The sequence below is a fragment of the Taeniopygia guttata genome, chromosome 7 (genome assembly GCF_048771995.1).
Source record: "Taeniopygia guttata chromosome 7, bTaeGut7.mat, whole genome shotgun sequence".
NCBI lineage: Eukaryota > Metazoa > Chordata > Aves > Passeriformes > Estrildidae > Taeniopygia > Taeniopygia guttata.
In genome coordinates this window covers 34,379,627-34,406,959 of record NC_133032.1, presented here as the reverse complement: position 1 = coordinate 34,406,959, position 27,333 = coordinate 34,379,627, and the positions used below count along the sequence as shown (strand labels likewise).

General features: G+C 37.3%; 1 protein-coding gene across 4 annotated transcripts in view; it reads left to right on the top strand.

Annotated features, from left to right (window-relative positions):
- LRP1B (LDL receptor related protein 1B) overlaps positions 1–25,495 on the top strand; it is a 630,666-nt gene extending 605,171 nt beyond the window's left edge. For 2 of the 4 annotated variants that reach the window (XM_032749504.3, XM_072931733.1), the window contains 8 exons: positions 1,202–1,376; positions 2,458–2,562; positions 4,532–4,645; positions 14,265–14,341; positions 17,024–17,114; positions 19,386–19,530; positions 20,545–20,643; positions 22,977–25,495. In XM_032749504.3, coding sequence (XP_032605395.3) covers positions 1,202–1,376; positions 2,458–2,562; positions 4,532–4,645; positions 14,265–14,341; positions 17,024–17,114; positions 19,386–19,530; positions 20,545–20,643; positions 22,977–23,117 — 947 coding nt within the window. In that variant the 3' untranslated portion in view covers positions 23,118–25,495. Of the gene's footprint in view, positions 1–1,201; positions 1,377–2,457; positions 2,563–4,531; positions 4,646–14,264; positions 14,342–17,023; positions 17,115–19,385; positions 19,531–20,544; positions 20,644–22,494; positions 22,545–22,976 lie in introns of all 4 variants that reach the window. The other 2 variants (XM_041717597.2, XM_041717598.2) reach the window with 2 other exon arrangements.
- The last annotated feature ends 1,838 nt before the right edge of the window (positions 25,496–27,333 follow it).

Genomic DNA, 27,333 nt, shown 5'->3' with positions numbered 1-27,333 from the left:
TCCCCTGCTGCAAATTGCCATTCCATACCTGGAACTGGGGAACAAGAAACAATGAACAACTTAATTTAACATCTTTTAAGATGCTTGGTTGCTGATTCCTTAAGCAGCTGAGCCTACAGCCTGCACAGACAGTGGAGACATAAAATGAATATTCAAACAGAAATAACTCCTCCAACAGCCATGCTCTGCCCCTCAGCAGAACTCTTCCAGCAGTTCTCACTCCTTGGAGAGGAGGAAAAGCAGCACAGAGTAGCATTAGCAAAATGTGCTTCTGACTTTGAGATCCCCTCACAAGTGATGCCCAGAGAAGCTGTGGCTGCCCCATCCTTGGAAGGTTTCAGGGCCAGGTTGGATGAGGCTTGGAGAAACCTGGGATAGTGGAAGGTGTCCCTGCCCATTGAGGAGCTTAAATGATGACTTTAAAGATTAAAACGAACCACAAAATAAAGCTGTCGCTACCACATAAATAAAAATTAATCAAAATGTTAAGATACCAGTATTTTGTAGCCCTTGGAAGCTTCTTCAGTTAGGCAATTTGATTTTTTAAAAGGGATAAAAACTGAGACACTTACTGGTGGTTCTGAAGAGTTAAAGATTTCACTACTTGAAATCTCAGTCCTACTGGCATTCAAACAGTTAAATACCATAATAGGGTCTTGAACAGTCTGTGAAGCTTATGTATGTATGTGGTACTTTGTAGAACTTATGGACTATGTCTTTATACATTATTATTAGAACTTCATGAAATTTTAATATGTGGATAAATGAAAATAAAACTTAATTATTTCAAAATATCGTTTCAATTTCAGTTTAGCATAACGCTGTTAATGGTAATGTGAATGTATCAGAAGATTTTTATTCAGCCAACGTCCCATTAAATACATTAACATTGCTCTGCTTTTCTCATCAGGAGTCTTTATATTATGTGGAACGATGCCATAAATGGTTAGACAACTAGAAAAGAAAAAAAAAAACGCTCTTATGAGTTTATACTTTGATTTCACTTCCTAAGATTACATTGTTAATACATTATATATCTGTTTATGGGGTATTCTTGATTCCTGTGGGTGCCAGTGAGTCACCGCCTTCAGTTTCCATTTTGTTTTTATTACAGTATCTTTTAAAACATGAAAGCAATGTATTATTTATTTCTATAATCCTCCTTAACGTCGTTTAGCAGTTAGGCCTGGTGTTGTTTCAGATGTTTGCCACCACTACTGCGTGAACTCCGAGTCGTGCACCATTTCCGAGGACGGCCGCGTGGAATGCGTCTGCCCCGCGCGCTTCGAGGGCCCCAAGTGCGAGGTGGACAAGTGCACGCGGTGCCACGGGGGACACTGCATCACCAGCAAGGACAGCAGCGACGTGGTGTGCAAGTGAGTGTGTGTGTGGGGGAAGTCTTCTTCCAGATCCTGCGTTTAGCGGCAGTTCTGCTGCGTTGTCCTTTACGTCTCTCATGCCGTGGCTTGTCCCTGGAGTGCTCACATCGCATCAGTTCCTCTGTGTGGCTCCTGCCCGTGCAAATCCAGCTGGCTCCTGCCTTTCAGCACCAACTTGTGGAGCACTCCTCACTGGAGGAAGCACAATACAGCAGGAAACTGAATGGGTTTTCATTTGGAAATGTTGAAATTAATCAAGTTAACAATGGAGTTCTTCTATACTGTTGAAATTTCTTCATTGTGCTGTTGAAAATTCTGCATTAGCTGTGACAGTAGAGGGGGGCAACGAGGCTGGTGAGGGGCTTGGAACACAAGCCCTATGAGGAACGTTTGAAGGAGTTGGGGTTGTTTAGCCTGGAGAAGAGGAGGCTCAGAGGTGACCTCATTGCTCTCTACAACTTCCTGAGGGGAGGTTGCAGACAGGTGGGGGTCGATCTCTTCCACCGGGCAGCAACTGGCAGAACAAGAGGACACAGCCTCAGCTACGTCAGGGAAGGTTATGTTGGATATTAGGAAAAAATTTTTCAATGAAAGAATAATAAAATACTGGAATTGTCTTCCTAGGAAGGTGGTGGAATCACCATCTCTGGATATGTTTAAAAAAAGACTGGACTTGGCACTTGGCGCTATAGTCTAGTGAGGGGTTCGGGTATGGGTTGGACTGGATGATCTTAGAGGTCTCTTCCAACCTCATTATTCTGTTGGTTCTGTGATTCTGTAATAGAGACATCCTAAATACTGTTGGAGTCATAGGTAACATGTGCTGCTCTATTTCTGAGTGATTGTTTTGTATTATAATAGTTCATTTTCATTAAAAGGAAGATTAAATATATACTGTGCAATAATTTCATTGCCTGTGCTAACTTTGCAAACCAGAAAACTAGAATTCTTTCAATCAGTAGATCTTATAATAGTACATTAAAATATTGATTTTACAATGAAATGCTCAGATTAATGAAATACTGATTACGCTTTGCTTTTTTTTTTTTTTTTTTTTTTTTTGTTTGAACCATGACAGTTGCACTAATGGAAAGATTGCCTCTACCTGTCAGCTGTGTGATGGCTACTGCTACAATGGTGGCACCTGCCAGCTGGACCCAGAGACAAATATACCTGTCTGTATGTGAGTATCATTAAAATGCCTGTGTGACAACAAATATTAAAATTATTGTGCATGTGTCTGCATTTTTGGTCTCTCTAGGATGAATAATGTGCTGGTTGCAGTTTCAACTTACAGTAGTTGTTTTTCTAGCTATTTGTGTAGCCTCATACTTTGCATACCTTTTTGCAAAATGTGTGTTGAAATTTAGAACTGTATATTCTATATTGTGAATGCATATAGATACAAAGATATATCTTTGGAGACTTATAGTAATTTTAGGTCTGTTCAGGCATTTTTTTCTGGAATGGAAAATCGAGATTGTCTTGCTTCTCAGAGGTGGATTAAGTCTTTTTTCCTAAAGAGATGGTCAGATTTGGAGTCAAAACCCTCCTACTGATGGCTGGAGAATAGGAAAAATCATGTTAGCGTTATTTCTCCTCTGGAGATATTCTCATGTATTTCACATTTCTGCCCTAACCTTCCCACTGCTCAGAGTATTGTGGCTGTTACGGGGTGAGATTGTGATCTCTCTCCTGTGCCATGGTCAAGAGAGTAATTCAGGGTGCTTTTCTTAAGCTCAGACAGAAAATGCCGAAGAAATTCTGATTTTGCAGCCTAGAAGAGAAGTAGTGCTGCAAACAGAAAAGCCTACATTCTACTTTGTTCTTGAGAGCTATGGTGTGTCTTCTTTTTCAGATGCTCAATATAAAATACTTAAGTAGTCACTGTAGAAAGAAATTAATTTCTTTCCTGCTCTCAGTTACTCTGAGCTACCTAGTTACACTCTTTTCAATTTTTTTTTTAATTTTTAAATTTATTTCTTTAAAATATTAATTTCACAATGGTCTTCCACTTCTCCAAACAACCTGGAGCTCAGAGCATCCTCCAGGCTAGAAGGGAGAGTTGTTGGAAGACAGAATTGGACATAAGTGTCTCATTTCCTGAGTGATATGAGCAAATTGTTGCCCAAAGGGATTTGGCACCACAACTTTGTGAAAAAAGATACAGCCATTTCTTCATTTTGTTGATGCAGTTTAACTTGAAAGAGAGTTCTGTTCAGTCTCTCAAAGGAGTTTCATAAATGCCTAGATTTTGTTAGTCTGACCAGTGGAAGAGATGTGCCAAGGGTTCCTCCCTGTGAGAGATGAAGCACTTCTGCAAGAGAAAAAGGATACACAATTGTAGTGGCACTGCCACTGAAAAATTGTCAATGTTTGCAGGTTTGGGGCTGAAGACAACGTCATTTAGTTTTGCATGGTAGCCCTTATTTATTTGGAAATATTTTTGGGTCTTATTTTTCTCTTTCATTATTATTTTTTCCTGTTTTTCCCATTTTGCCTGTTATTTGTGCCTCCTCAAAAGTTTTTAGTTGAGGACTAGAGACTGATAAATCCTGACAAAAGGAGAATATCGTAGCTATGATATGTAAGGCCCAAATATGCTGACTAAGCCTGGGGATTCATTTGCTTAAACACCTAGAATGGCTATTTTGGAAGCTTGTGACTTTTCATTAATTTTTTTCTTCTAAAACACTCATATTCTTTTTCAATTCACATGGAGCACCATAGCATCTCAAGGGAAAAAAAAAAAAAAAAGGTTTTGTGCTTTAATTTGTGTGTGGAATTACAATACATAAATGCTGCAGCTTACACCAACACCACTAACAATGCTGAGAAAATGGTAATGAACATTTTTAAGGCCATTGCAATCTGGATCAATCGATAGAAATGTACATCTGACAACAATACTCTGAGATCCCTCAGGCAGTATAGGCCCATTGTTTAAAAAACTACTTGATCATCAGTCACGAGCAAACTTTTCAGTGTTGTCAGATGGACCTTCCATGAAAAGAAAATATTGATTTTGTCTTCTGTGGGTGTGTGCCCGTGTCTGTGTGCGTGTCTTGCCGTGGTTGTATATAATGCGTTTTGAGATCTGTCCAGCACAAGGCAGAATATTTATGTAGGTCTATTTTACTGAAATTCTGCAGATGCTCTGTGGGGTTTAAAAGTCAGCGCTGTGACCAGAAAGTGAACCCTTGTGATTACTACTGTCAGAATGAGGGAATTTGCACTTTAACCACGTTTAATGAACCGAGATGCAAGTAGGTTTAACCTTCCACTTAATGCTGCACATTCTGTGACATCATTCCAGGCCACAGTTCATTGGTTCAAGTCATGCACATTCACATACATTTCACAATATATACCTAATCTGGGGGACCATTTCTATAATACACACTTACCCTTTGAGAGTTGCACTGATGAGTATATTTAAAAATACATTTGGAGTGTGTGTATCATCAGAGGAAGAAATAAAAGGCTTTATTTTTACTAAGTAAATTGGAGAAAAATTGAAACGCCGCTCGGCCTCTATTGCTCATGTTTTGAGATATTTTACCAAGTTAATCCCACACTGCATAAAGTTTAGTGAACAGTGATATTGCACATGTTCTGTAGTCTGACTTCCTATTTCTTATCTGAACAGGGAAAGGAACAGAACAGCTATTTAGGTGCTAATTCAGGAGTGAAGCTTGTATTTATAAGTCTTTTTGTTAATTTTATAAATATAATGCTGTAAAACAGAAACCGTTAAACAAAAGTATGTGAGCTACATCATAACCTTGACTTCTTTGGTTAAAAAAGAAAATTATATTTGTATTCTCTACTTCTCTAAAGGATTTTAGGTCTATTTCTTAAAGTGAAAATTTTAATCTTCATCAGGAAAAGAAACAACCTTAGGTTTTGAAAATCCTGTAAGGCAGATGTAGAGAGAGATACAAAACACCTGGCAGATGACCATAGCTTCCCTCAGTGGTTGTGAGGCAAAAGTCAGTAGTGAAATCATGAGCCAAAGACCTAGACTTGGGAGAAAATGTGAAATTCACATAGATTTAAACTTCTGTTAGTGAATGGTTTATGAAAACACAGAATGCTGTGGGGATGTGATGTGGGTGTCTGGTGGGTACCAAAGACAGTGACTGCTTAGGATGCATAATCTAATTTTTTTTTTTTTAAACGTGATCTCAGTTGCTTTGTCAATGTTCTCATGCAATGAAACTCCCTGGCTTGAGGTACTATAAATCAGTTGGAAACAAGATTAATGCCCTAACTACCACTTCTTGGACTTGGAAGAGTATGGAGTGGTCAGCAGTGTGTTGGGACTTTTTGTATCTCCATGAATCATGCTTGTGTTTTCAGGATCATGCAGCCCTAAGAACAACATACAGCTGCCTACAAAGTCACATATTGGATGTACCTTTCCTGCTTTTTCTCTCAAATGCTCCAGGAGCCACTTCTCCAAGGGCTAATGTTTTTCTAAACCAGTCTTTAATTGGGGAGTGGGTGATTTTTAGAAGAAATAGGAGATGTTTGGGTTTATTGTCATTCAGCAGGAGCTCTGCTCTCTCTCACAGTCAGCATCAGTTGAGAGTGCAAACTTACACATAATCATGCCCTTATTATCATTCAGTAAAGACAATAGAGAATAAGATTTAGCTGTTCCAAAGGGCAATCCTAAAGCCATAATTATAGAGCAGCTCTAAGCCTGTAAGAACAGACTCTCCTTTCAACAGCCTGTACTGCTAGCACACATTTTTATTTTATCTTCCTTTCTCAAGGTGTCTTTTTAATGTTGAATGCACTAAATGACCTAAATATCAGTTGCACTGTGGAAGGAGGAGTTGTGGTTTTCACCCAACCATTTTAGGAATGATTTAAGGCCTTACTGTGGCTTCATATAAGCCACCAAAAAAAAAAAAAGGTTTTATGAAGGATGTTGCCAGTTTCAGTGAAAGCTCTGTCAGGATTTAAAAAATGCAGAATAGGCTGTGATTTCTCTTTGGACTTCTATGCAATCTAGAATACTAATTTTTCACATTATTATTGGATTGTGATGATTATTATTCCCCCTCCCCCCCCCCCCCCCATTATTGTTCTTGCTCAGTTACAAAGGTTGTGAGAGAATTTCAGGATGTTAAAATCTGGGGTAACAAACTTTTCTGAAAAGTGTTCCACTTAGGGTGTCTTAAAGTAGCATAAGTTACTGTCATTTTAGTGTTCCCATACTATATTTTCAAGGATCTCTTTAGTACTGCTCACTAATGGGTGGGGTTTGTGTGTCATGTGCATAACAGGAGAAGCATGTGAAATATGCCTGAATTGCACCAGTAAATTCACAAATCAGTTGAAAATAAATGATCAGGAGATCATATTCATATGGGAAATAATCAAGAAATGCTTTTTCTGTGAATTTCACAAACTGTTCATTCCATCTGTTCTATCAGTCTGTCTTTAAATAAATACCTTTATTTATGTCTCTGTTTCCTTCTCACTAATTACCCACCTGTATATACATTCCTGCAAGAGAAGCAGGGTTTAGAGAGAGATTAAACCTTGTATGATACCAGTGAAGAGAACTGGAAAGAATTGAAATTTTCAAGTATTCAGGAGTGGCTCTGGTTGTTCGAAGGGCAGGGCTTTCATTACAGAATCTTAAGCACAGAATATTGCTCTCTCTCAGCTTTGTTTCTTTTATACCTTCATCATAACTATATGTTGCTAGAACTCCATCTTTTTTTTTTGTATTACTATTGGTATTTGTACCTGCAGATGGATGTGTTCTATTATTATTACTATCTGAAAATAAATGTGATCAAATCATAACCACCTTACACAACCCCTTAGGCATCCTAGAAATATAAAAATCAGAAGACAAAGTACAGCATTACATTAGTTACCTGTGGCTGGATGTGCTAACTGTTCAGAGATTCAAGTGTGTGTTGTATTTCAATATTAGAACAAACCTCAGTTCCTCTGTAGTGAAGAACAAGTCATCCTGGAGAGTTAATGAGAAGGCACAGACCATGCAGGAGCTTGGAAGAAAGCCTGAATTTGGTAACAGAGGAAACTGAAAAGTGAAGGATGGAGAAAGCATAAATAACTTCATTTCTTAATGGAGAATCTTAATCAAGTAGCAGGTTAGGAACCATGAACAACTGGGGAGAGAACAAATTGTGGAATTGCTTAAAACTGATAACAAAGTTTGAACCTGGAAGTTCAGACATGCATAAATTAGGAAAAGTAGCTCCTGCAGGAATGAAATAAGCAGGAGAGCTGTTCTTACAGAATCCTTGGATGCTTTTGGTTGGAGGGAACCCGTGCTTTCAAAAAAACACTCAGAAGTCTTCTGTTGTCCGGTCTCAAGGCAGTTTATTGCAAGTTATCTAAAAGATTTTCTCCTCAGGCTGCTGTGGTTTGCTCACAGCTCAGGCAGAGGCACACACACACCCTGACATCCTCTCTGACTCCCGACTGCTTCTTCTCTCCCCGCCCAGGGCTGTGCTGTCTTTTACATTACGTGTTAAATGCTTATAGTTTTTCCCCAATGCCTATTACCTATATTAAATGGTACTTTTCTACTCTAAACCAATCTGTGAGTGCCAACGTCACCAAGAACATGGAGGTAAGGAAGGAGAAAGAGGGAGGACAGGGCAGGCCCAAATCCCTCCATCTTAAAACCTCTGACCCCCATGTACAAAACTAAAACCCCCCAGTACAGCACTCAAAAATTCTTCCCCCTACTTTGTGACTACTTCTACTATAATATCTAAACTTTTGTGACTTCTTGTTCTTCCTGCAAGGTTGGTAAATCGTTCCATGGTTCAAACCCAAAATCACAGCTGTTTCCAGCTGCCTGCCAGGGTCTCAAATGCTTCTGACCTGGGCCCAGAACATCCAAAAATGTCTGAAGGACATTTTGAGTTCCAACACATTGTGTGTGCAGATGTTTGTGTGTGTGTGTTTAGGTCCCAGAATTCAGGAATAAAAACATGTATTCCTCTTTATGGAGGAGCTCCCCTGCAGCTCAAGTGCCTGTGATGCTGTACCTTCCTCCTGACTTTCCTTTCCTGTTGAAAAAATCTTCAAATATGAACAGTTTTTATTAAGGTGCACATGCAGCTGTACAAGTGCTACATTTACGTGCAGGTTTATAATAAATAAACTCATCACTAAACCAAACCTCTGCTCAAAAAAAAAAGTTTCAGGTACATCCATGGTCCAGTTGTGGACAAATAAGGGAGCATAGCCTGCAGTCCCTGACTGGCAGTTTCTGGAGGCTGAGTAGAAAAGCCTCTGTGGTGTAGAAAAGTCACAGGATTGAAAAGCCTGACTAAGAGAAAGCCCTGGTGACCCTGAGAAGCAGCACAAACCAGGAAATTTTATCACGTATCCTACAATAAATGCTTTCCATATGATTTCCTAGGGTATATTTAATGAGCTCCCCGTTGCAATTACAACAGGAATGTCACAGCATTCTGCCAGTCCTTTGAGAGCTCTCTTTTTCAACTAAAAATATTTTTGTTATAAATATCCTGAAATTGAATATAATCCGCAGGTTGTACCTTTGTATGATAAAAGATCTTTTATCCACTTTGTACCACAAACTAGTAGTAGTTCAAGAACCAAATGAAAACAGGTGTTTGAAGAGTGGTTGTCAGAGGAGGAAATTTTAAGGTATTGGAAAAGAGGAATATGTATCTTTTTCATGGAGCATTTACTAACTAGGCTGTAATGCAGATATCCTTTGTCCATGAGTTTAAAATTGTTCAGCTAAAACTTGTATAATATTTCCTGCTGTATATAACTGCTTGGGAAAAACTTGCTTGGGTTTTTATCTACCTACTTGCCCAGTCTTTTCTCATCTTTTCTTTTTAGTTTTACCATTTCAACCTCTTTTCCTTCTGTTTTATTGCTCACTGTAATTTCAGTAACGGTAGTAGTCACCTGGACATGCTTTTATATATTTTTTCTGTTATTATTTTTAGTGCTTGCATAGCCTCAGTACTGTACACATATTGCTAATTGCATGGTGGTTAATGACTCTCAGATTCTTCTTTTTCTTACCTTGGGATGGATGAGATTGATTTGCACATGGAAGTTGTTCCATACAGTAAACATCATGCAGCTGTGAATAATGATTTGTACATAGTAATCTCATGCCCAAATTGAAATTAATTTTTAAAGTAACTTCTTTTTTTAATGTATATTTTGACTAAATTTCTGGGAGTTTTTTGGCATTCCTGAAAAGAAGTTTTTTATTGTTTTGCCTGCTTTTGAATGATGTAATTATCCTATTCTGAATGTATTGGATTGCAAGGTAATTTGTATTTCATTTTAAGGTAACAAGTATAAATTTTGTATCCCTTAGCTTCTACATTATTTTCCTTTTGTGATGTTGAGGGATGCTCATTAGACAAAACTACTGAAATGTGGTTTATTGATGTAGAAAATGATCATGGAAAAGTTATTACTTGAAAATAATGAAACCCTACAATAGAGGGGAAGCTGCAGAATGTGGAATTATTGATCAGCCCTGGATTGGGATTTTTGGTCTTTGTTATGAAAGTGCTTTACTTTAGAGAGTTTATCAGTGGGTTTAACTCTGTTATATCAGCTCCCTGTATGAACAGTGCACATCTGCAGAGGTAATCCTAAATTTATTATAAGGAATAGTTTAATTATTTGGTTTAGTGCAAAGCTTTTGTCATCCTCTGGCATCCTGCAGGGTTTTGGGGAAAAAGGGAATTTTGATTTTTATCTTTCAATGCAATTTAATGTAGATAGTAAATAACTGTAATCTAGATGTTCTCTTGATTCACAAACAGTTGCAATATTAATGATAAGAAAAGTTCCAGTGACATTTTAATGTTAAGTGCTCTTAAAATAGTGAGGCTAGATACTTTTATTAGGATGTTTTAGTGTATATTGCTATATAAGGAAAAGCAAAAGTTAAAAGGAAAAAGCAAAAGGAAAAGCAAAGTTAAAAAATTACTTTGTATAATGAAGAAATATCATTTATAGCTCAGAAACATTTTCAGTTCCCCTTCCACCTTTGTGTTGTAAGGACTGTTCCACAGTTTCCATTACTCCACAATCTTTCAATGTTGTTGTCATTTTTGGATCTGCACTGGTATATTGAGTTTGAAAACAGTTTTCTACAAAAGTACTTTTAACTGCATGTTATGCCTTCTATATTATATTTTAATGACAATGCCTGTGGCACAAAGAGGGAGAAAAAAGGAGAAACAAATTTTTTTTTTAAATTGCACATTGCCACCAAATTGGCTCTTTTAAAACTTTTTTTTCCTATTTATTCAGTCATTTCATAGCCAAATGGTCAAGTACCTGAATAATTGGGTTTAGAAAGTGTGATCATACTGACATGTAAGGGTTATGCAGAAATAGAGGAGAGACACTTTGACATGAATACACTGTGTAACAGCAGCATGATTGGAAATGTAAATATCTTCATGCTAAACATTCCTCACTCCAACTGCAACACCTTCATAACCTCAACTGAAAGTTTTTTAAAACGTCTCTCTTTCCAACGCTATTTCCTCAAAACAGATAATTGCACTGGCACAGGCATTCAGTGCCTGAGGAGGCACTTCCCAAGCACTCATCTCTTTATAAATGTGCAACTGGATTGTTACAGTGAGAGCTGTAGCAGTTTTATTAATGACCTTGGCAGCAGAACGTGTGCAACCTTTATTTATTACATTCACTCTCAGTTTTCATCTGGGCGTCCCCTGTGGTACTGCTGCTCTTTGATCTTTCTCTGGTTCTGCTGGGAGCTGGAGATTTGCACCTGAGATGTTCTCTGCAGCACCTTGCACCACACAGCTGACTCCAGCCTGTCCTTCACTGTCAGCTTCCCCACCTCTTTCCATCTGTATTTGTCTGGGAGTGACTCAATTCAGGCATTTCCACCGTTCTTTCTCCTGACTTTGTGATGCTGTGAACATCTTTGGTGAAACATAGTGGCTTTATGTGGTTCTGCTTCGTTAATGCCTTTTTGTCTGCCTGTACTGCAAATGTCCTGTCTGACCATACAGCCCCTGAAACTGGCACAGAGCAACAGCTCCTGGTACCAAAGAGTTTGGAAAAGGACAAAACATTGCACATCAAACTCAACCAGGAGTCAGCTCCCATGCTGAGAACTGAGAAGTCTGAATTTAAATGTCCTGACACCAGAAAATGCTGTTATTAAGGGCAATTTCTCCCTGCAGACAATTAAAACTGCCTAAGATCTGCTCCTTTCCCGTGTTCCTGCATGAGCAGTTCTCCATGTCCCAGCCCCATCATTATCCATGTGCCTGCTCATGGCTGATTTTCTGTGTCAAATTCCCTTGCAGAAAACATCCCTTTCCCCTGGGCTTTATTCCTGTTTCTCCTCTGAGCCTTTAGTACCTGGCTGGACCATCAACTTCACCCCAAAGTGCAGAAGGAAATGATTGCCATCCTTCCAGCTTCAGTCTCTTTAACATTTATTAAAGAAAGCAAACATTTGGGAAAAAAATTAAAATGTAGTGGCAACTGACAATGTTTTTATGAGACTTCTAGCAAATGCCTCAGGTGTTTCAATATTGCTGATTTTTGCAATCAGATTGACAAGATAGGTAAAGAACTTTTAATATGTTTGCCTTATTTTTTCCTCTGTTTACTGCATATCTAGCTGTGGGATTTTTTTTCTTCACCGGCTGTTTTAATATCACGTCTGCTAAAAGGTTTTGAAGAACGTAATTGTACATTATACAATCTCATGAGCTTGTACTTGAATGCTTCATGGTGATCCTTTTGCTAGTCTCACTGCCTTATCTTCTCTAAACTGTTTTTATGACAGATTTATCATAATGATTTGATATACAGTGGAAGCATTTGAAACATTTAATATAAGAATTTAGTTGCAAAGTTAGATTTGTCTAACTCTAAATTTTTTTCCCCCTTCAGTAGTATAGTATTAAATGCAAATTGCCTGTCATCACAAGTTTTAATTACATGAGCTGAATCCTGAGCAGGAATGATGCAAAATATAAGTAAGAAATATAAAGACATTGTTTCATGTTTGTCATGTGCCAACAGCTTAGTAGAATATTCTAAGTATAAAGATATATAGTATTTCTCTACAAGAATGGAGACACTTATTTTGCAGCTGTATATTGAAAATTGATATTTTGAAAAAGCAAATTCCTTGAACAGTATCTTAGCAAGGTAAGCTGTCAGTGGAAGCTTATTTTTATCTTACATAATTGCTAAAAAGAGATCTGGAAAGAAAAAGGAACAGATGCATCTTTTGAAAGATTAAAGTTGTGTTCCCTGTGACTTGCAGTGTGCTGAAGTGATAGCAAGCAGGTGGAAAAGTCAGTTGGGTTCAGTTATAAAATATATCATTGTGAAACATGTATAATTAGGAATTGGGGGTTCTTTGCAGGTGAGGAAACCTAACTGTGTATTTGCCATATTTATTTAAATAACCTTATTTCAATGAACATGAAAAACTTCTAAATTATAATGCAATTTAGCTAGTGTGTGACAATATATGAATCAACTAGCAATAATAATCAATATATTTTAAAAAATCAATAGTGCTTCTAAAGACCTTATGTAGAGCTTAAGCAATTTCATAGTGTATCCTACCAAAAATTAAATTAACTTCCCAAAAGAAGTTCAAGCTAAAAATGAAACCAAGTAAAGAGGTTTATCTGAATGTCAGGTTGTGCTGGAATGGGTTTAGGATCAGGAGAAAAATGAGCCAGTCTTCTGCAGTGATCTGCAAAGACAAGAGAGCCCAAAATATCACCAGCAACTCTGCCTAGGGCTCCTCTCTGAGAATGGCATTGTTTTTGTCTAGAATATTTGGTGTCTTTCCAAAACTTCTTTTATTATAGAACAACACCAGTTGTTAAGCATAACCAGCTCTAAACTTTGCAATTTATTAAATCCTTAGGAAGGCATCAGATAGAAGTAGTTCTTGGAACTGTATGAGGGTAACGCTCTATTGCACCTCCCCAAAGATAACTGATGTTGAAATTCATAAATAATTCAAAAATACTTAGAAAAAACATGATTCATTGCACATTATGCAGCAGAGACAGATGAAAAGTGACTACTTCCTGGTGTTTCCACAAGGAGAGTTTGAGGGTCTGTAGTAAACTTAATCATATTTACAGCAGGTTGAATAAGCAATTGAATTTCATTCAGGTATTTGTTGCTGTTTTTGATGGATTTGCTGAGTCTGCTTCCATGGACTCCTTGTGTTTCCTTGTATGCTTGGGGAGTGTTCTGAATCCCAACTGAAGAACTATTTGCATATTGGTATACACAAAAGAAAATTATAGCAGAATAGCTGAAATATAGCAGAATAGCAGAATCCAGGCACCTGGCTCCTGGAACACATATTCTGAATATAAATAGTATTTAGGGCTTTCTGAGGCCAGTAGATGCTCTTGTCCCTTTAGGACAACTCTTTATTCTTTGACTCTCATGCCTGTTTACACACACACACACGTGGCTGTATTTTTGCAAATAAATATCTGGTTATAAAGTTAAAGGTTTCAAAAGTTAAAATGTTAATATACCTTTGATCAAACTTGGTTTATTATTTGAGAAATTAGAAAAGAACTCTAGAATTGAGGTTGCAGTGATAATAACAGCAAGCAAACACACAAAGGTGCAGGTTGGAACTAAATCCCCACTCTGAGTGTTGCCAGTGCTGTGTGGCAGAGTCCTGCTGACTCCTTCCATGGAGGATTCATGTTGATTCTGTAGAGGCACTGCTGTTGTTCATGTAGCTCTTGAGAAGATGCTGGTGGTCTCTTTCATGGGTTGCTGTGTTAATAGCTGACATTTATTAACTTTCCCATCGTAATTGGATCCTTTCAGATGTTCAGCCAACTGGTCAGGCACGCAGTGTGAGAGGCCAGCTCCCAAAAGCAGCAAGTCTGACAACATTAGTACCAGTAAGTACTTCCAACCACTGCTGTCACTCGACAAATTTGGCTCACTTTAGAAATCTAAGCCTTGTGCTATCTTAAAATGGGAGTTTATGTCATGAAAAATGCTCATTACCGGTATCTTTTTCTTTTAAAAAAAACAAAATGTAGATATTTCTAAACTTTTAGATTGCCATTTGGTGTTGCATGAGGCTGTTCTTAGGCCTTGCAATCCCTGCTCCAAGGGCTAGATGCACTTTTTTTAAGAAAAGAATCTCCAGTGACAAGCATTTGGCCATATCAGCCCTGTGCAGGGAACTAGCGAGAGACCTCTGACCACTTAAATCCTTCTGAAAGCATCAAAAATAGAGCTATAAGTATTACATAACTTTTTTATTGGCCATCTGCAGAGGGGTGAGTTTTACCTACTGTGAAAATCATCCTGAAAGTAAGAATAGCTCCTGCTGCATGTTTTTAAACACATCTGAGAGCATAAAAGGATGGCATTGCTGCAGAATTGGCAGCTGAAACTGGCCCAGGCTGCCTGCAGAGTGCTGCTGGTGCCCTGCTGTACCTGCCCTGCTCACATTTAGCCCAAGTGGAGCAGCACAATGAGCTGCCTGCTATTCAGGCCAGCTTGGTGGTTAGGTGAAAACTTCCCTGTGGGAATCCAGGGCTTCCCTCTGGCTGCCCTGGCAGGTCTGGGACCCTGGCAGGGGGTCAGGAACCCCCCTGGACAGAGCCCCCAGAGACACTGTCTGTGATCCCTGTCCATGGAAAAGAGTTTTCAATCTTACAGGATGAATTACCAGCTCTGAGTGTTTGATATAAGCAATAATTAAGTGTGGCACGTGTGCAAAAGTAAAATTTTAGGATTCTAGATTAGGGGACAAGGGGACAAGATAGAGAAAATTGGGTGTGTCTTGTCCTTTTTCTCCTTCTTCATGCCCTCCATGTTTCACTGGGGTGTTAGCATTTTTCTGTTGGTTTAGGCTGGGGACACACTGTTCAACGTAGGTGACAGATATTGGCACATTATTGTAAATCCAGCACAGGTAGTTTGTGGTATTTAATGTTTGTAACATCCCACTGAGGGCAGAGCCCCACACGCTGCCCTGCAGGACAGAGCTGCGGCAGGGCTCTGTTAGAGATAAACAGAATAAACAACCTTGAAACAGCACAGACGAATTATGGCTTCTTCTTTGGCAGTGGGGCTGAAAGACAGAGACTTTCTACAATCTTGGGATCATCAATACCTCAGATTCCGACACTTCCCAGCCACTCACATGAGTGAGAGAACACTCACAAGCTGGAAATAGGCAAAAAGGCAGGCAGAACTTGGGTCACTGTTTCATTGCAAGGGAATAAGAGCTACAGTTTGGGGAAGGGGCTTCTCTTAGACCCAGGCTGCACCACATGGTAACTCATGCCTGGTGGGATGTTTTTCAGGGTTTTTTTTCTGAGTTTGTACATGCCAAGACAAAATTAACATCTTTTTTTTTTATTTTTTGGCACCTAAGTGGAACTTAACAGAGTCATTTATCAAGTATTTTCTTAAAAGAGCCTTGTTGTAATACCCTTTACATGATGAATCCTCAGAAGCTGAAGTGAACTCAGGATGCTTCAAGTTTTTATTCAGTACTTCATTTCGTGTCTCTGACAACCTGACTTGGCTTTCAAGCAGAAAGGCCTTCAGGCAGAATTCAAAGCAGATTTCAATTCTTTATTTAGACTGTGTTTAATGTAGAGCAGACACTGCCAGCAGCTAATTTTTTTTAATAAATCAATAAATGTTGTCAGTGAAACAACCAGCAATATTTTTGGTTTCCACCGGTTAAGGATTGTGATATTAAAGAAAATACATGCCTCTCCACCCTGGCTTTATCCTGGATTCCTGCTTTCATAAGTCCTGTATTTATAACATAAAATTATTTGTTGCATGTATTTCTTTAGAAGCAGATACTTAAAGTAAGGCTCAGAAATAAGGGTACAGTTACTGACCTTATTTTTGCAGATAGCCTCATTTCAGTGAAATTATCTGCCAAAATAATGTGAAGCCCATTTTGTTGTTCTTCCCTGTTCCCTCCTCTCCTTGAACACTGCTGTCTGATCTGTGCACTGTTTTTCTGCTGCATTAAACATTATTGTAGCTTTTGTGATTGCCTATATCAACATAACAAAATTGTTGGCTCTCGAGTACAATGCAGTAAAATGCAGCAAAATGCAGGAATGCACCAATCATCTACAAATGAAGATGCTGCTTTTTATTTTCCCACAAATAAAGATAATTAGGTACCTACAAATACTGATTAATTCTTCAACCAGAGCTGAGCCTACTGGATATTTTAAATTAATAACTGCATGACCTAAACTGCTGAAGATCCTGATTGTGCCACTCCAGTCCAAATTGTTCAGCAATTCCGGATTTTCATGACTGTTGCTGCAAATGAGGGCAGGGAATTAATCCAAATTATATTGGTATCCAAAAAGAGGAAACTCCTGATTTGTTCATAAAAGTACTTGTGTGTACGCTATTAACTGTAATGAAGTTGGGTTTTTTATTGATCAGCATTAAAATCTCAAATTGATGAGTGAAGCTCATCACATGAAATTGCATTGTTGGTGTGGGAAATTATTCTCTTTTAATTAATTTAACTGTTTTACAGCTGTGAAGCCATGATTATTCAATGATATTTCCTTCTGTTTTAGGAAGCATAGCAATCATTGTTCCTCTTGTTCTACTGGTGACTTTGATCACTACTCTTGTAATTGGACTATTTCTTTGCAAAAGAAAACGAAGGTAAGTCATTTGATATTGATTTATGAAGTAAAAATATAAGTAAATATTTAAAGTATTTTCATCTTCCCAATATACAAAAAAAAAAAAAATCATTTTATGTGAGGAAAAAAAATGCAACAAATGACCCAAGACTTGTTTCTGGAGGCAGCAAATCAGTTACATTTTGGTTCTTGCTGGAACAACCACATCTGTTATTGAAACTTAAGTTCCTCATGCAGTAGATAAAAAATTGTAGTTCTTACCCACTTTGCTCAATCCTGTATAAGTGTTAATAACTTCATCCAAGACTTAGAGAGAACTCAGCAGAATAAATGTATTTCATTGACACCACATACTCAAATTTTGAGTATTGTTTACATCTTCAAGGTTTATTGAAAATGTAAACAATACTCAAAATATTTACTGTAGAGTCCCAAACTTTTTCCTCATTACTGTCATCCCTTAGTATCTTGCACAGGAAGAAAAATTCCAGCCCTGAGCAGGGAATATTTTGTTCTCTTTAATTTAGCTGCCTTAGAGCTGATAATGAGCTTGAGTTTGGCTTTTTGACTTTGGGCATTTCTTCCAAGGCCATGTTTGGTGGCCAGGAGAGGCAGGAGAGTTTCTGCTGTATGAGACACCTGAGAGAGCTGCTACCCTTCTCATGTTCAAAGAACATCATGTTGGTGGTGATGCAGATTTAGCAAAAGATTCCTGGTAAAAAGGACATGGCCCACTAGGGAAGGTGGAGTGGGAATCAGACAGCAAACCTTCACTTCAGGCCTGTAGCTGTCCTGCTTGGTGGCCTTGAGCAGCTGTCTTCCTTTCTCCTGGGGCTTGTTACCCCACGTCTGAAACCAAGATAATGTCTCTTTGTGAACTCCTTTAGAAATAAGTGATGAATCTGCTGTTTCTGCAAACACAGCCATTTACGAGGCTATTTCAGTGCTCCAGGCTAAAAGAATCTTTTAAGTTACTGTGATCTGGCATCACATGCAGCATCTCTCTCCCCTGCAAACTCTGGTGTAAACTAGTGAGCATCAATTTTTAAAACCTTTTTTGTAAAGCCAATAAGATAAATACATTTCCTGACCATGCTGTTAGTAATGCTGACCCTGCCAGACTCCATGGATGTCATAATGTGCTGCTGCACCTAAAATGCCAAGTTTAGTGATAGCCAAATACTGAAACCAGTTGCTGCTCTGTAAATTATTTAGGTTACTGAGAATCACTTGTTAAATAATAGATGTTCAGTGGAGAAATAAAAACTAGCCTCAATAAAGGGCTTTCTTCTTAAAATTATATTTGAAAGTGTATTTTAGAGTTATTTTATCTCTTCAGAGAAGATTGTTAAGTATTAAACCAGGTGTAGCTGTTCAACACTTGCATGCTACTGTTAAGTGCCTATTTTAGGAAATATTTTTTCAATGACATTTCTGAAAAATACAGATCATTTAGTATATTGGATTTCAGACTCTGACTGCATCTTATTCAGCCAACAAGAGGACTTGACTGTTATCATCCTGACTGTGACCTCCCTATTATTCCCTTGTAATTCTAGAGAACATAATGCACTGGGTAAAAATTACCCTCTTGAGATTATTTCAATTGCTTGGGCTGAAATCACCTCCTTAGCTAAAAGAAATGAATTCAGCAACAGAAACAATTCAACTCAATCACTTATCTTTACTGATACCTAATTCAAGGTTAAAAATAAGACTGTCTTTTATTTAAAGCTTGAAGGAAAATTCAAGTTGAACTTCAGTGTTCCAATCACCACTGGCAGGGAATACAAACTGGAACAATGAGAAGTTCATACATTTTTAATGCACAGTGATAGAACCATTTGCTTGTCCTCAGCTTACAGCTGACTTTGGGCAGCTGGTTGGAAATAGAAGTGAAATGAATGAGCAAGGGGACATGACACATGTTCTCTCTGTCTTCATTCCTGCAGGGAATCTGCGATGACTTTGCTTTCCTTGGAAGTGAGGGAAATCTGGAAATAGCTGGAGGAAGTCAGGGTTGTAGACAGCGAGTTAGCACTTTGTATGGATTCATACCACTATAGCTAAACTGAGAAAAACAGTAAAATTCTGTTTCCAGCTTCTGTGAGATCTATACGTAGACTCAGATTGCTACTTTGCTTGGAAAATGGAAGGATTTTATGACTGTCTCTGCAGGAAATGCTTTTTCATCCTGTTGACCTTAGAGATTAAAGAGAAACAAAATACCCAACAGCTTGCTTAAAAGTTTACTATCTTTTTTTTTTTTTAATATGTTTATGCGCTACAGGACAAAAACTATCAGAAGACAACCCATGATAAATGGAGGAATCAATGTAGAAATTGGCAATCCATCATATAACATGTATGAGGTGGGCCATGACCACAGCGAAGGTGGTCTTTTAGCCTCAGATTTTACTCTAAATGCAGAAAAGGTAATTTCTTTTCTCTTTCTAGTGGCAAAGCCATTTTATGTCTTGCAAAGATTTTGTCTTTAAATGTAACGAATAGAAGTGTAGAACAATGACATTTAGATTTAGTTAATGAATATAAAACCAAGTTAGATTTCATTAAAATAAATGTCATGTATATATTAACAGCTGTTTTGTAGTCTGATGCTGTCTGATGGTCATTTTTCCTGGTGCCCGTATTTTATCAAAATAGAGCTAGAAATTAACTACAAAATGATTGGGTTTTTTTTGTCAAGGCAGACGTGTCTATGAGCTGCAAACCACAATCCAGTGGCAAATATTTAGAATTTAAAACATATTATTGTCCAGCCCCTGTCTGAAGCACGAAAGAATGCACGCATACATACGAGACTAACTTATTTCACACGTGAAAACTTGCCAAGGCGCAAGGAACTGGGGTTGCTGCTGACAGGGCAGACAGATTAAATGTTTGCACAAAGCTAGTAAGTATTATCATTTCCTTGTAAGAGATGCTGTCAGTCCTGCAGCAGCACTCCAGTGATTGAAGTGCCTGAGTGATGTGACACGGGATGAGCGGGGTAATGCCGCGCTATCTCTCCCGGAGCTCCGTAATCAGACACACACCAAAGGGCAGCCGTGGCTCCGTGGCATTTCTGACAAAGCAATAACGGGATTACTGATAGCTCTAGGAATGTCATCACTGCATCACACAGGCAGTGTGCTCAGTGCAGGAGGTAAGCTGAAAATGGAGTTACTCACTGGAGGCAGAGTGGCTGAGCCAACACTTATTGTCAAGTCTGGCCCTAATCCTTAGTGGAAAATGGTTGGAAAATGCTGGATTTTATTCTCGTGTTGAATGTAAGAATTTTTCACGCTGAGGAGTGCCTGGAAGGAGGTTTTCATAAATGTAGATCACTCAAATGTTTTTAGTTGGTGCACTGTTTATTTAACAGTGTTGATAAGTACACATGGAAAATGCTCTATTAGCACAGAAACTGAAATTTTCTGTTTATACAGGCCAGATACATAGGGGGAGGGTCCACTGCATTCAAGCTCCCCCACACAGCTCCATCAATCTACCTAAACTCTGACTTGAAAGGACCACTATCAACAGGGGTGAGAAATGATGATCCAAGTCCATTCCATTCCACCACAGCCCCTTTCTAAAGAAAGTTTGTCTGTCATTTTGAGTTGAGGCATTTTTTGTTTGTTTTTAATTTTGTTTTTCTTCTTTTAATGGAATGAAGAATGACAGTAAATAAATACATTTTCAATTTGAAATAAAGGGTCTCCCTCTGCATACAAAATTTCATCTGCACCCATCATCATAATATGATCTAAAACTGCAAATGTCTTTGAAAAGGAATAAAAACCAGTAAGAAATGTGATGCTTTGCCAAAATATTATATGAGTTTAGCATGGCCTTCACAGCTATGTATCCTGATATATTTGAAATTTGTATGTAATTACAGGCATTTAGTGAAGTTTATCAAACTGAAAGATAGTCTAAATAATGGAAACAAGTGCCTTTATTGTAGTGGAATTTGATGCACATAAAAATTAACAATTTCCTTCAATATTTGCAAAGCATGTTATAATTGTTCGGATTTCAATGGATTTGTATCACAAAAAGAGTTCCTTCTAAAACATTGGATTTACTACAACTTAGTATGAGGTTTGCAAACATGAAGATTTAAGATACAAAAAGGACATCAATATGACATTCATTCGTGTGCCTCAATATATATCCATCTTTTGTGCCATTCACGTTCTTGCATGATTGTAATTTGTTGTATTTGGAAATGTAATAATTTGTATGGGGTGTGATTTTTCTGATAGGGCACAGAACCATAGATGATGAAAGCCAGAATATTCACCCATCTTTAAGTTTTTCTCTTAAATTCTGGTCACTCCAGCTTCTTTCTGTACCTCACTGTATTGCCTTGTGAAATCAATCCTACTCAAAGAGGGATCATGAGGCAGACTCTACTATTTTGCATAATTTTAATAACTTAATAGGGCACTGCAAAGATGCAAAGGATCCCTGTTCTGTTGTGGTTATCATCCTTAATAATGGGAGTCAATGGAGTAAATAAGTCCTGACAATTGAAATAAAACTAAATTTCTGATTATAATCATAGCCATAAAAGTAAGGATCTATGAGGACAGACAGGTAGAATTGAAAGTAGCTTTTTCTAAATTTTTTAATTTTTTTTTTTATTAAATAAATGTGCTCACTTCCATTCCAGGAAAGTCTGGACCATGAGGCAATCACTTTTTCATCTGTAATAGATGGAATGGGCAGCTTTTAACTCATTAACTGAGCAGCTACTGTAGCTGAGGAATATGTGAATCCTGGGCTCAGAAACAGAGTTGAGCAACAAGGAAAGGAAGAGCTAAGACTTAAAGTCATTTTTCATTCCTTGTTTCTCAGGGTGTACTCGGGATATTTGCAAGTCAGGAAAACCTACCCACTTCTAGTTTGGCCAATTCAAAGTTTAGCCACTTCATATTACACCAAGCAAATTATTTTCCTTTTTTAGAGCTTGTGGGTGTTCCACTCAGTATCTGTGCAAGCAGAGCAGTGCTGATAAATTAGTTATGAAAAGAGGAAGATTTTGACACAAGGTGCCCTTTCCTGTTTTCATGGGTAAAAGCTGAACTCTTATTGGATAGCAAAGTTCTCCTAGAGAATAAAGGCACAAAGTATAAAGGCAGTGGAGACTCACACAATGAAGGGCTTTGCAGCATTAAAAATGGACTTGTCCTATGCTGAAGTGCCACTCATTTCAACAGATGTTTTTCATTGCAGTCCAAACTTGCAAACCAAAATTGCTGATAAAAGACTTCTCAATTTGTAACTACTATGATATATTAACAGTTATGCTGGTTTATTATTAAAGTTTAATTTACATGACGAAAGTCTTGAATTTTTTGGTCAAATCATGTTGTGTATTTGGGCCACAGAATTCGAAAACATGGTCAGCTATTGATGGGATGCTGATGTCTTAGAACAGGTAATATATGGAAACTGTTGGCTGCAGTTTTCTACTGTTAAACTTGTCACATGGTCTCACAGTGCACCTTCCCTATAAACTCCTTCATACCTATTCTGAAATCTTCCAGTGTAATAAGGTGGACAAGTCAACCTCAGAGACATTTTTTCAAGGTTTTAAATTTAATTTTTGTCAACGTTTTTATGGTTTTAATATCATAATATGCTGCATGTCATGTCATTGGTTGCTTTAATAGCATGTCTCATCATGAATTTAATTTTCAACTAAATAATTAACTCATCATCAGGTTTGCAGATGTCCAGGTATCTATTCAATATGTCCTGTTGTATTTTATGTGTACTTGTTCTTACTTTAACAATGCCATTTCCATCTCCATAAATGCTAATTTTGATTCAATCTGACTGGTCTAACATTTATTTAATTTCTCTGCAGCCAACAAATTACGCCAATCCAGTATATGCAAAGTTATACGTGGATGGACAAAACTGTCGAAACTCCTTAGCAAGTGTTGATGAAAGAAGAGAACTTCTTCCAAAGAAAATAGATATTGGGATAAGGGAGACTGTGGCATAATCTGCTGTTACCTTTTATACTCTGTATAAATGTATAAAATATAAGGATTACTTTTCTATGTACCAACAGTATTATAATTGTTTTGGCATCAGCATTACCTCTGTTTTTTGTTTGGTTGATTGTTTTCTGGGTTTTTCTTTTGCTGATGACTTTTGACTGACCATTTGTAAGGTATTTTTATGAAAAAGAAACTGCACTACGGTACAATTTACAACAATGCTGCTGAAATAACACACCTTTAAATTTGTTAAAATGGCAAACAACTTATTCGTTTGTAGCGTGAAAATGAGCAATCTATTTTCTATGAACTTTTTTGGTTCTACTTAATCGATGAAGATGGTATCTGCACTTTTTCATTATGTAGTCTGGAAGCTGTAGTACAGTGTGTAATTTTGTTTATTTTAAATGGTGAAAGAATGATTGAATGGTCTACTCTCTTCTTTGTGCCCATTAGACTTCTCTTCAGATCCTGATGAAGCTAGATAACTTTTCACAAACAAACATAACTTGCTTTTAAATTAGCTTTAGGTTGCCAAGAAGTAAACAAGACTATAGAGGTGAAACATCTAATGATCTGCATGAACACAATGATTATGTTTCAGAAATTCAGTGACTGTACATGATATACTAAACATATATACCATGTAAACAAGCTTTGTATTTATTAAAACCTTATAGAACATAGCAATGATATATCTTGGAAGCTGAAACCTTACTTGCTGTGGGACGAAGCATACGAACTCCAACAGTCCTGTAGGACAGTAGCCACCCTAGAGCACAAGAGGGCATTGCCTACACATGCTTTACATGTTTATTCACTTAATCACATGCAATTCTTATGGATTAATAACTCCTCAACTCACACCCAGCAGTAGAGAAAAAGCCAGACCCCAAACCTTAAGCACACTCAGATGATCACAGCATTTGGTTTTGACAATCATAAATAAAACCCCTCACACCCATTTAGTGATATTAAAGGATTCCAAACACAGCAGTTTCTTTAAATTAAGATAAACTGTGGTATTGTGGAGGTAAAGGAAGCCAAGCTGCATCTTAGTAAAACCTTAGCAAAGCCTAAGTTTCAGTAGTCTGGGTTCAATATCCAAGTGCAAGTATCAAAAGTGAAAAGCATCAGTATCAGTTTCCAGCACTTCTCTGACCTGGCCTGTTTTCTGTTGTTGCTAAGAGGCAAAATCCAACTCATCTTTTTTTTAATTTTGAGGGAAATAAAGAATACAATTGCTTTCAGGTTTGAACTGAATCAAAATATTTTATACATAACTTTAAAGGCACAAAAGACGTATTCACACATATATTGTGGAGGACTCTTGCTTCCTCTGCTAGACATGACTGACTTTTAGCTATCATAATATATTAACCTAACAGATTAAATATGTTTGTGGTTGCTCTTTATTCCCTTTGTACAAGCATTACAAAAATAACTGCTGTTTTATAAGAGATTTTTGTTGTACTATTGTGCATGCATACTACCTATTTCTAAACTTTGCCATATTGGGGCCTTTATAAAACTCTTGATTTATGTAATACTAGTGCAATTTTGCTTGAACAATGTTATGCATATCATAAACTTTTTCAGGTTCTTGTTTAAGTACATTTTTTTAAATTGAACAGTATTTTTCATTTTGGTTATAATAGTCATTTTGCCTATGTTTCTACAATGAAGTGTTAAATACTTTATAAAAAAATTGTTGACTGATTTATTTAAATGAAAATCTACATACTTAATTCAGTGTGTTGACTAATTTTTAAATTTAACTTATAAAATGAAAGCTAAAGAGAGCAAATTGAAGCAAAAGAACATTACTTTGTACAAATGGCTAAATCCATTTTCTTAATGAAAATTTTTGCTTTTTATACAAATTCTATTTGAATGTTTTTGCAGCTCTGCACGTGTTTGGATGACTTAGGTGTATAGCTGTATATTAATGTCAATAGAATTTTAAAGCTATTATTTTTTCTATAAAAATACTGTATTAAATAGTTTCATACCACACAGCTACGATTCCACAGGTTCTGCCTTTGTTCTGCTGACACCATCAGAGATGGATTAGGCCCTCTTTTATTTTTTTTTCCCCACAATTACAGTTGTTATGAGGCCTAAGTAGTTGGATATTTCAGAAACTTTACCATTAATTTTCTGGCAGAGAATTTTTTATCTTCAAAACTCAGGTAGATCTAAATTTTATATTGTGCTAATAGAAGTAACATGAGTTTTAAACCATGAATTCTTACACAGGCCTGAGGAATTTTGCTTATTGTGATGTCTCAGTTTCCCTTCACTGAGATATTTTATTTACTTTATACCTGCTTGGGAGTTAATTACTTCATAAATAATTATTTATTTCCTTATTAATACACAGTTGATGTTAGTGGAGCTATTAAATATTTGGTATTAGATCATAAATATGTAGGCAGATTTTTGATGGAGATACTGAGCTCTACCACTGCCATACGTAATAATCTTTAAATTGCACATAGGTGTAACAATCCACAATGGGTTTTGTTTGTTTGTTTTTTCACTTTCCCAAGGTTCTCCACAGGAACTCTTTCCACAATCCTTCCACAGCCCAGAATTCCCAGGTTCTGTAGGTGGGCAGAACACACAAGGAGCTGAAGGGTGAAAAATTGAAGACCTGATCAATTACTTATACATGCATCCTCATAAGTTCAGTAAAATGGTTTCAGGCAGGAAATTCTATAAAATTTTAAAAGGAACAAGAAAAACTTTTAACTTTTGACATTCCTGGAGCTTCTTTGCTGTTATTTAGAGCACAGATTCATGTGTGTTGTAAGCTGACACAAGCTTAGAAGTAAAAAAAAAATTGGCTACATCACAGATAGAAGCATCTGTCTCTTCAGAGTGTAATTGCAAGGCTTTTCCTGGTTGTTTTCCTGTGAAAGCATTCATTGGACGTTGAGGTGAAATGCCAGTTCTGTACTATTCCACAGAATTCATCAGGATAAATTTTTTTCTCCCACAGTACTAATGATTTTGCTTGGCAATGGGAAGCTGTCTGTGGGTTGCACAAATAGCAGGAGCTAAAATTATTTCCAGAAATGGAACTGTTCATTGACTTTGCGCTCTTAGGCTAAGGAATACCCACGTTTTCATTCAGTAGACAACTAAAATAAGGCTAAGTTTAAAGGGGGACATGTGATGTGCTCCATCACAAACTAGGTTCTAAAATTCTTTGCTGAATGGAGAATCTCTATGCAAAACATGAAAAAAAAAAAAAGGGATGTGTTGAAAATTTTATAGTTCTGTCTAATGGATTTTTTATTTCCTCACAGCAGTTATTCTAGTTTATTGACATAATAGTGCAGTGGAGTAGTTGAGTCCCTGCTTTGTAATTGGCCTCTTGGTCTATACAAGAGTTTGCATAAACTCTGAATGATGACAACAAAATTCTAAATGACAAATTGAGGTGGGTGATGCTCCTGAAATTCTGATTAGTCACTCCACATAAGTGAGATTGGCAACATCAATGCAGTCCTGTTGATGAACACACTAGGAAGCAGATTTGAGAATATTTATTCTGCTGTGCATATTCTAATTGTTTCTTTCTCATTTCTAAGACAGTCATGGTGTTTGATGTTTGCAGAAGGAAAGCTCTGTAGTGGAATGCCTTTAAAATTCCTACTTCAGTCTATTACCTGGCAGTGAGATTGCTGAGAAACTCCTAATGTAGGAGTTAAAAACAATTGCTGCAATTGTTTATTTTTATCAGAATCAGTGAAGTCACATACATTAGCTGAATTTTTTTGTAAAAATTTCAGAAAATTAGTCAAAGTTGCTCAAGTATCAGAATAGAAACAATGCATCCCCTTTTTGGAGGATGAGAAGATGACAGAGGGAAGCAATGTCAGTGATGATAAAAGGTCCTCGAGGTTGTCAGCCTTAAAAGTGAAGACATTTTTCATGTGGAACAAGCAGACCAAAAATTAATTTTGTCTGTCCAGCCCTGGACATCTCTGCAAAGGTACTGAGGCATTTAGAATTTTTCAAGTCTTAGCTGGACAGAAGGATGGCTGATGGAGGGAAGGATAATTTATCATCCTAGGTCGCTAATTTATTGTGCTTACCATCTCCACATGTGAAATACAGATCTCATGGAGACAAGGGTTTCTCATTCAGTGCCCATAAGGAAGAAAAAAGCATAAAGAATCTTTTTGCTTCCCTCTGTGCCAGCTGCAC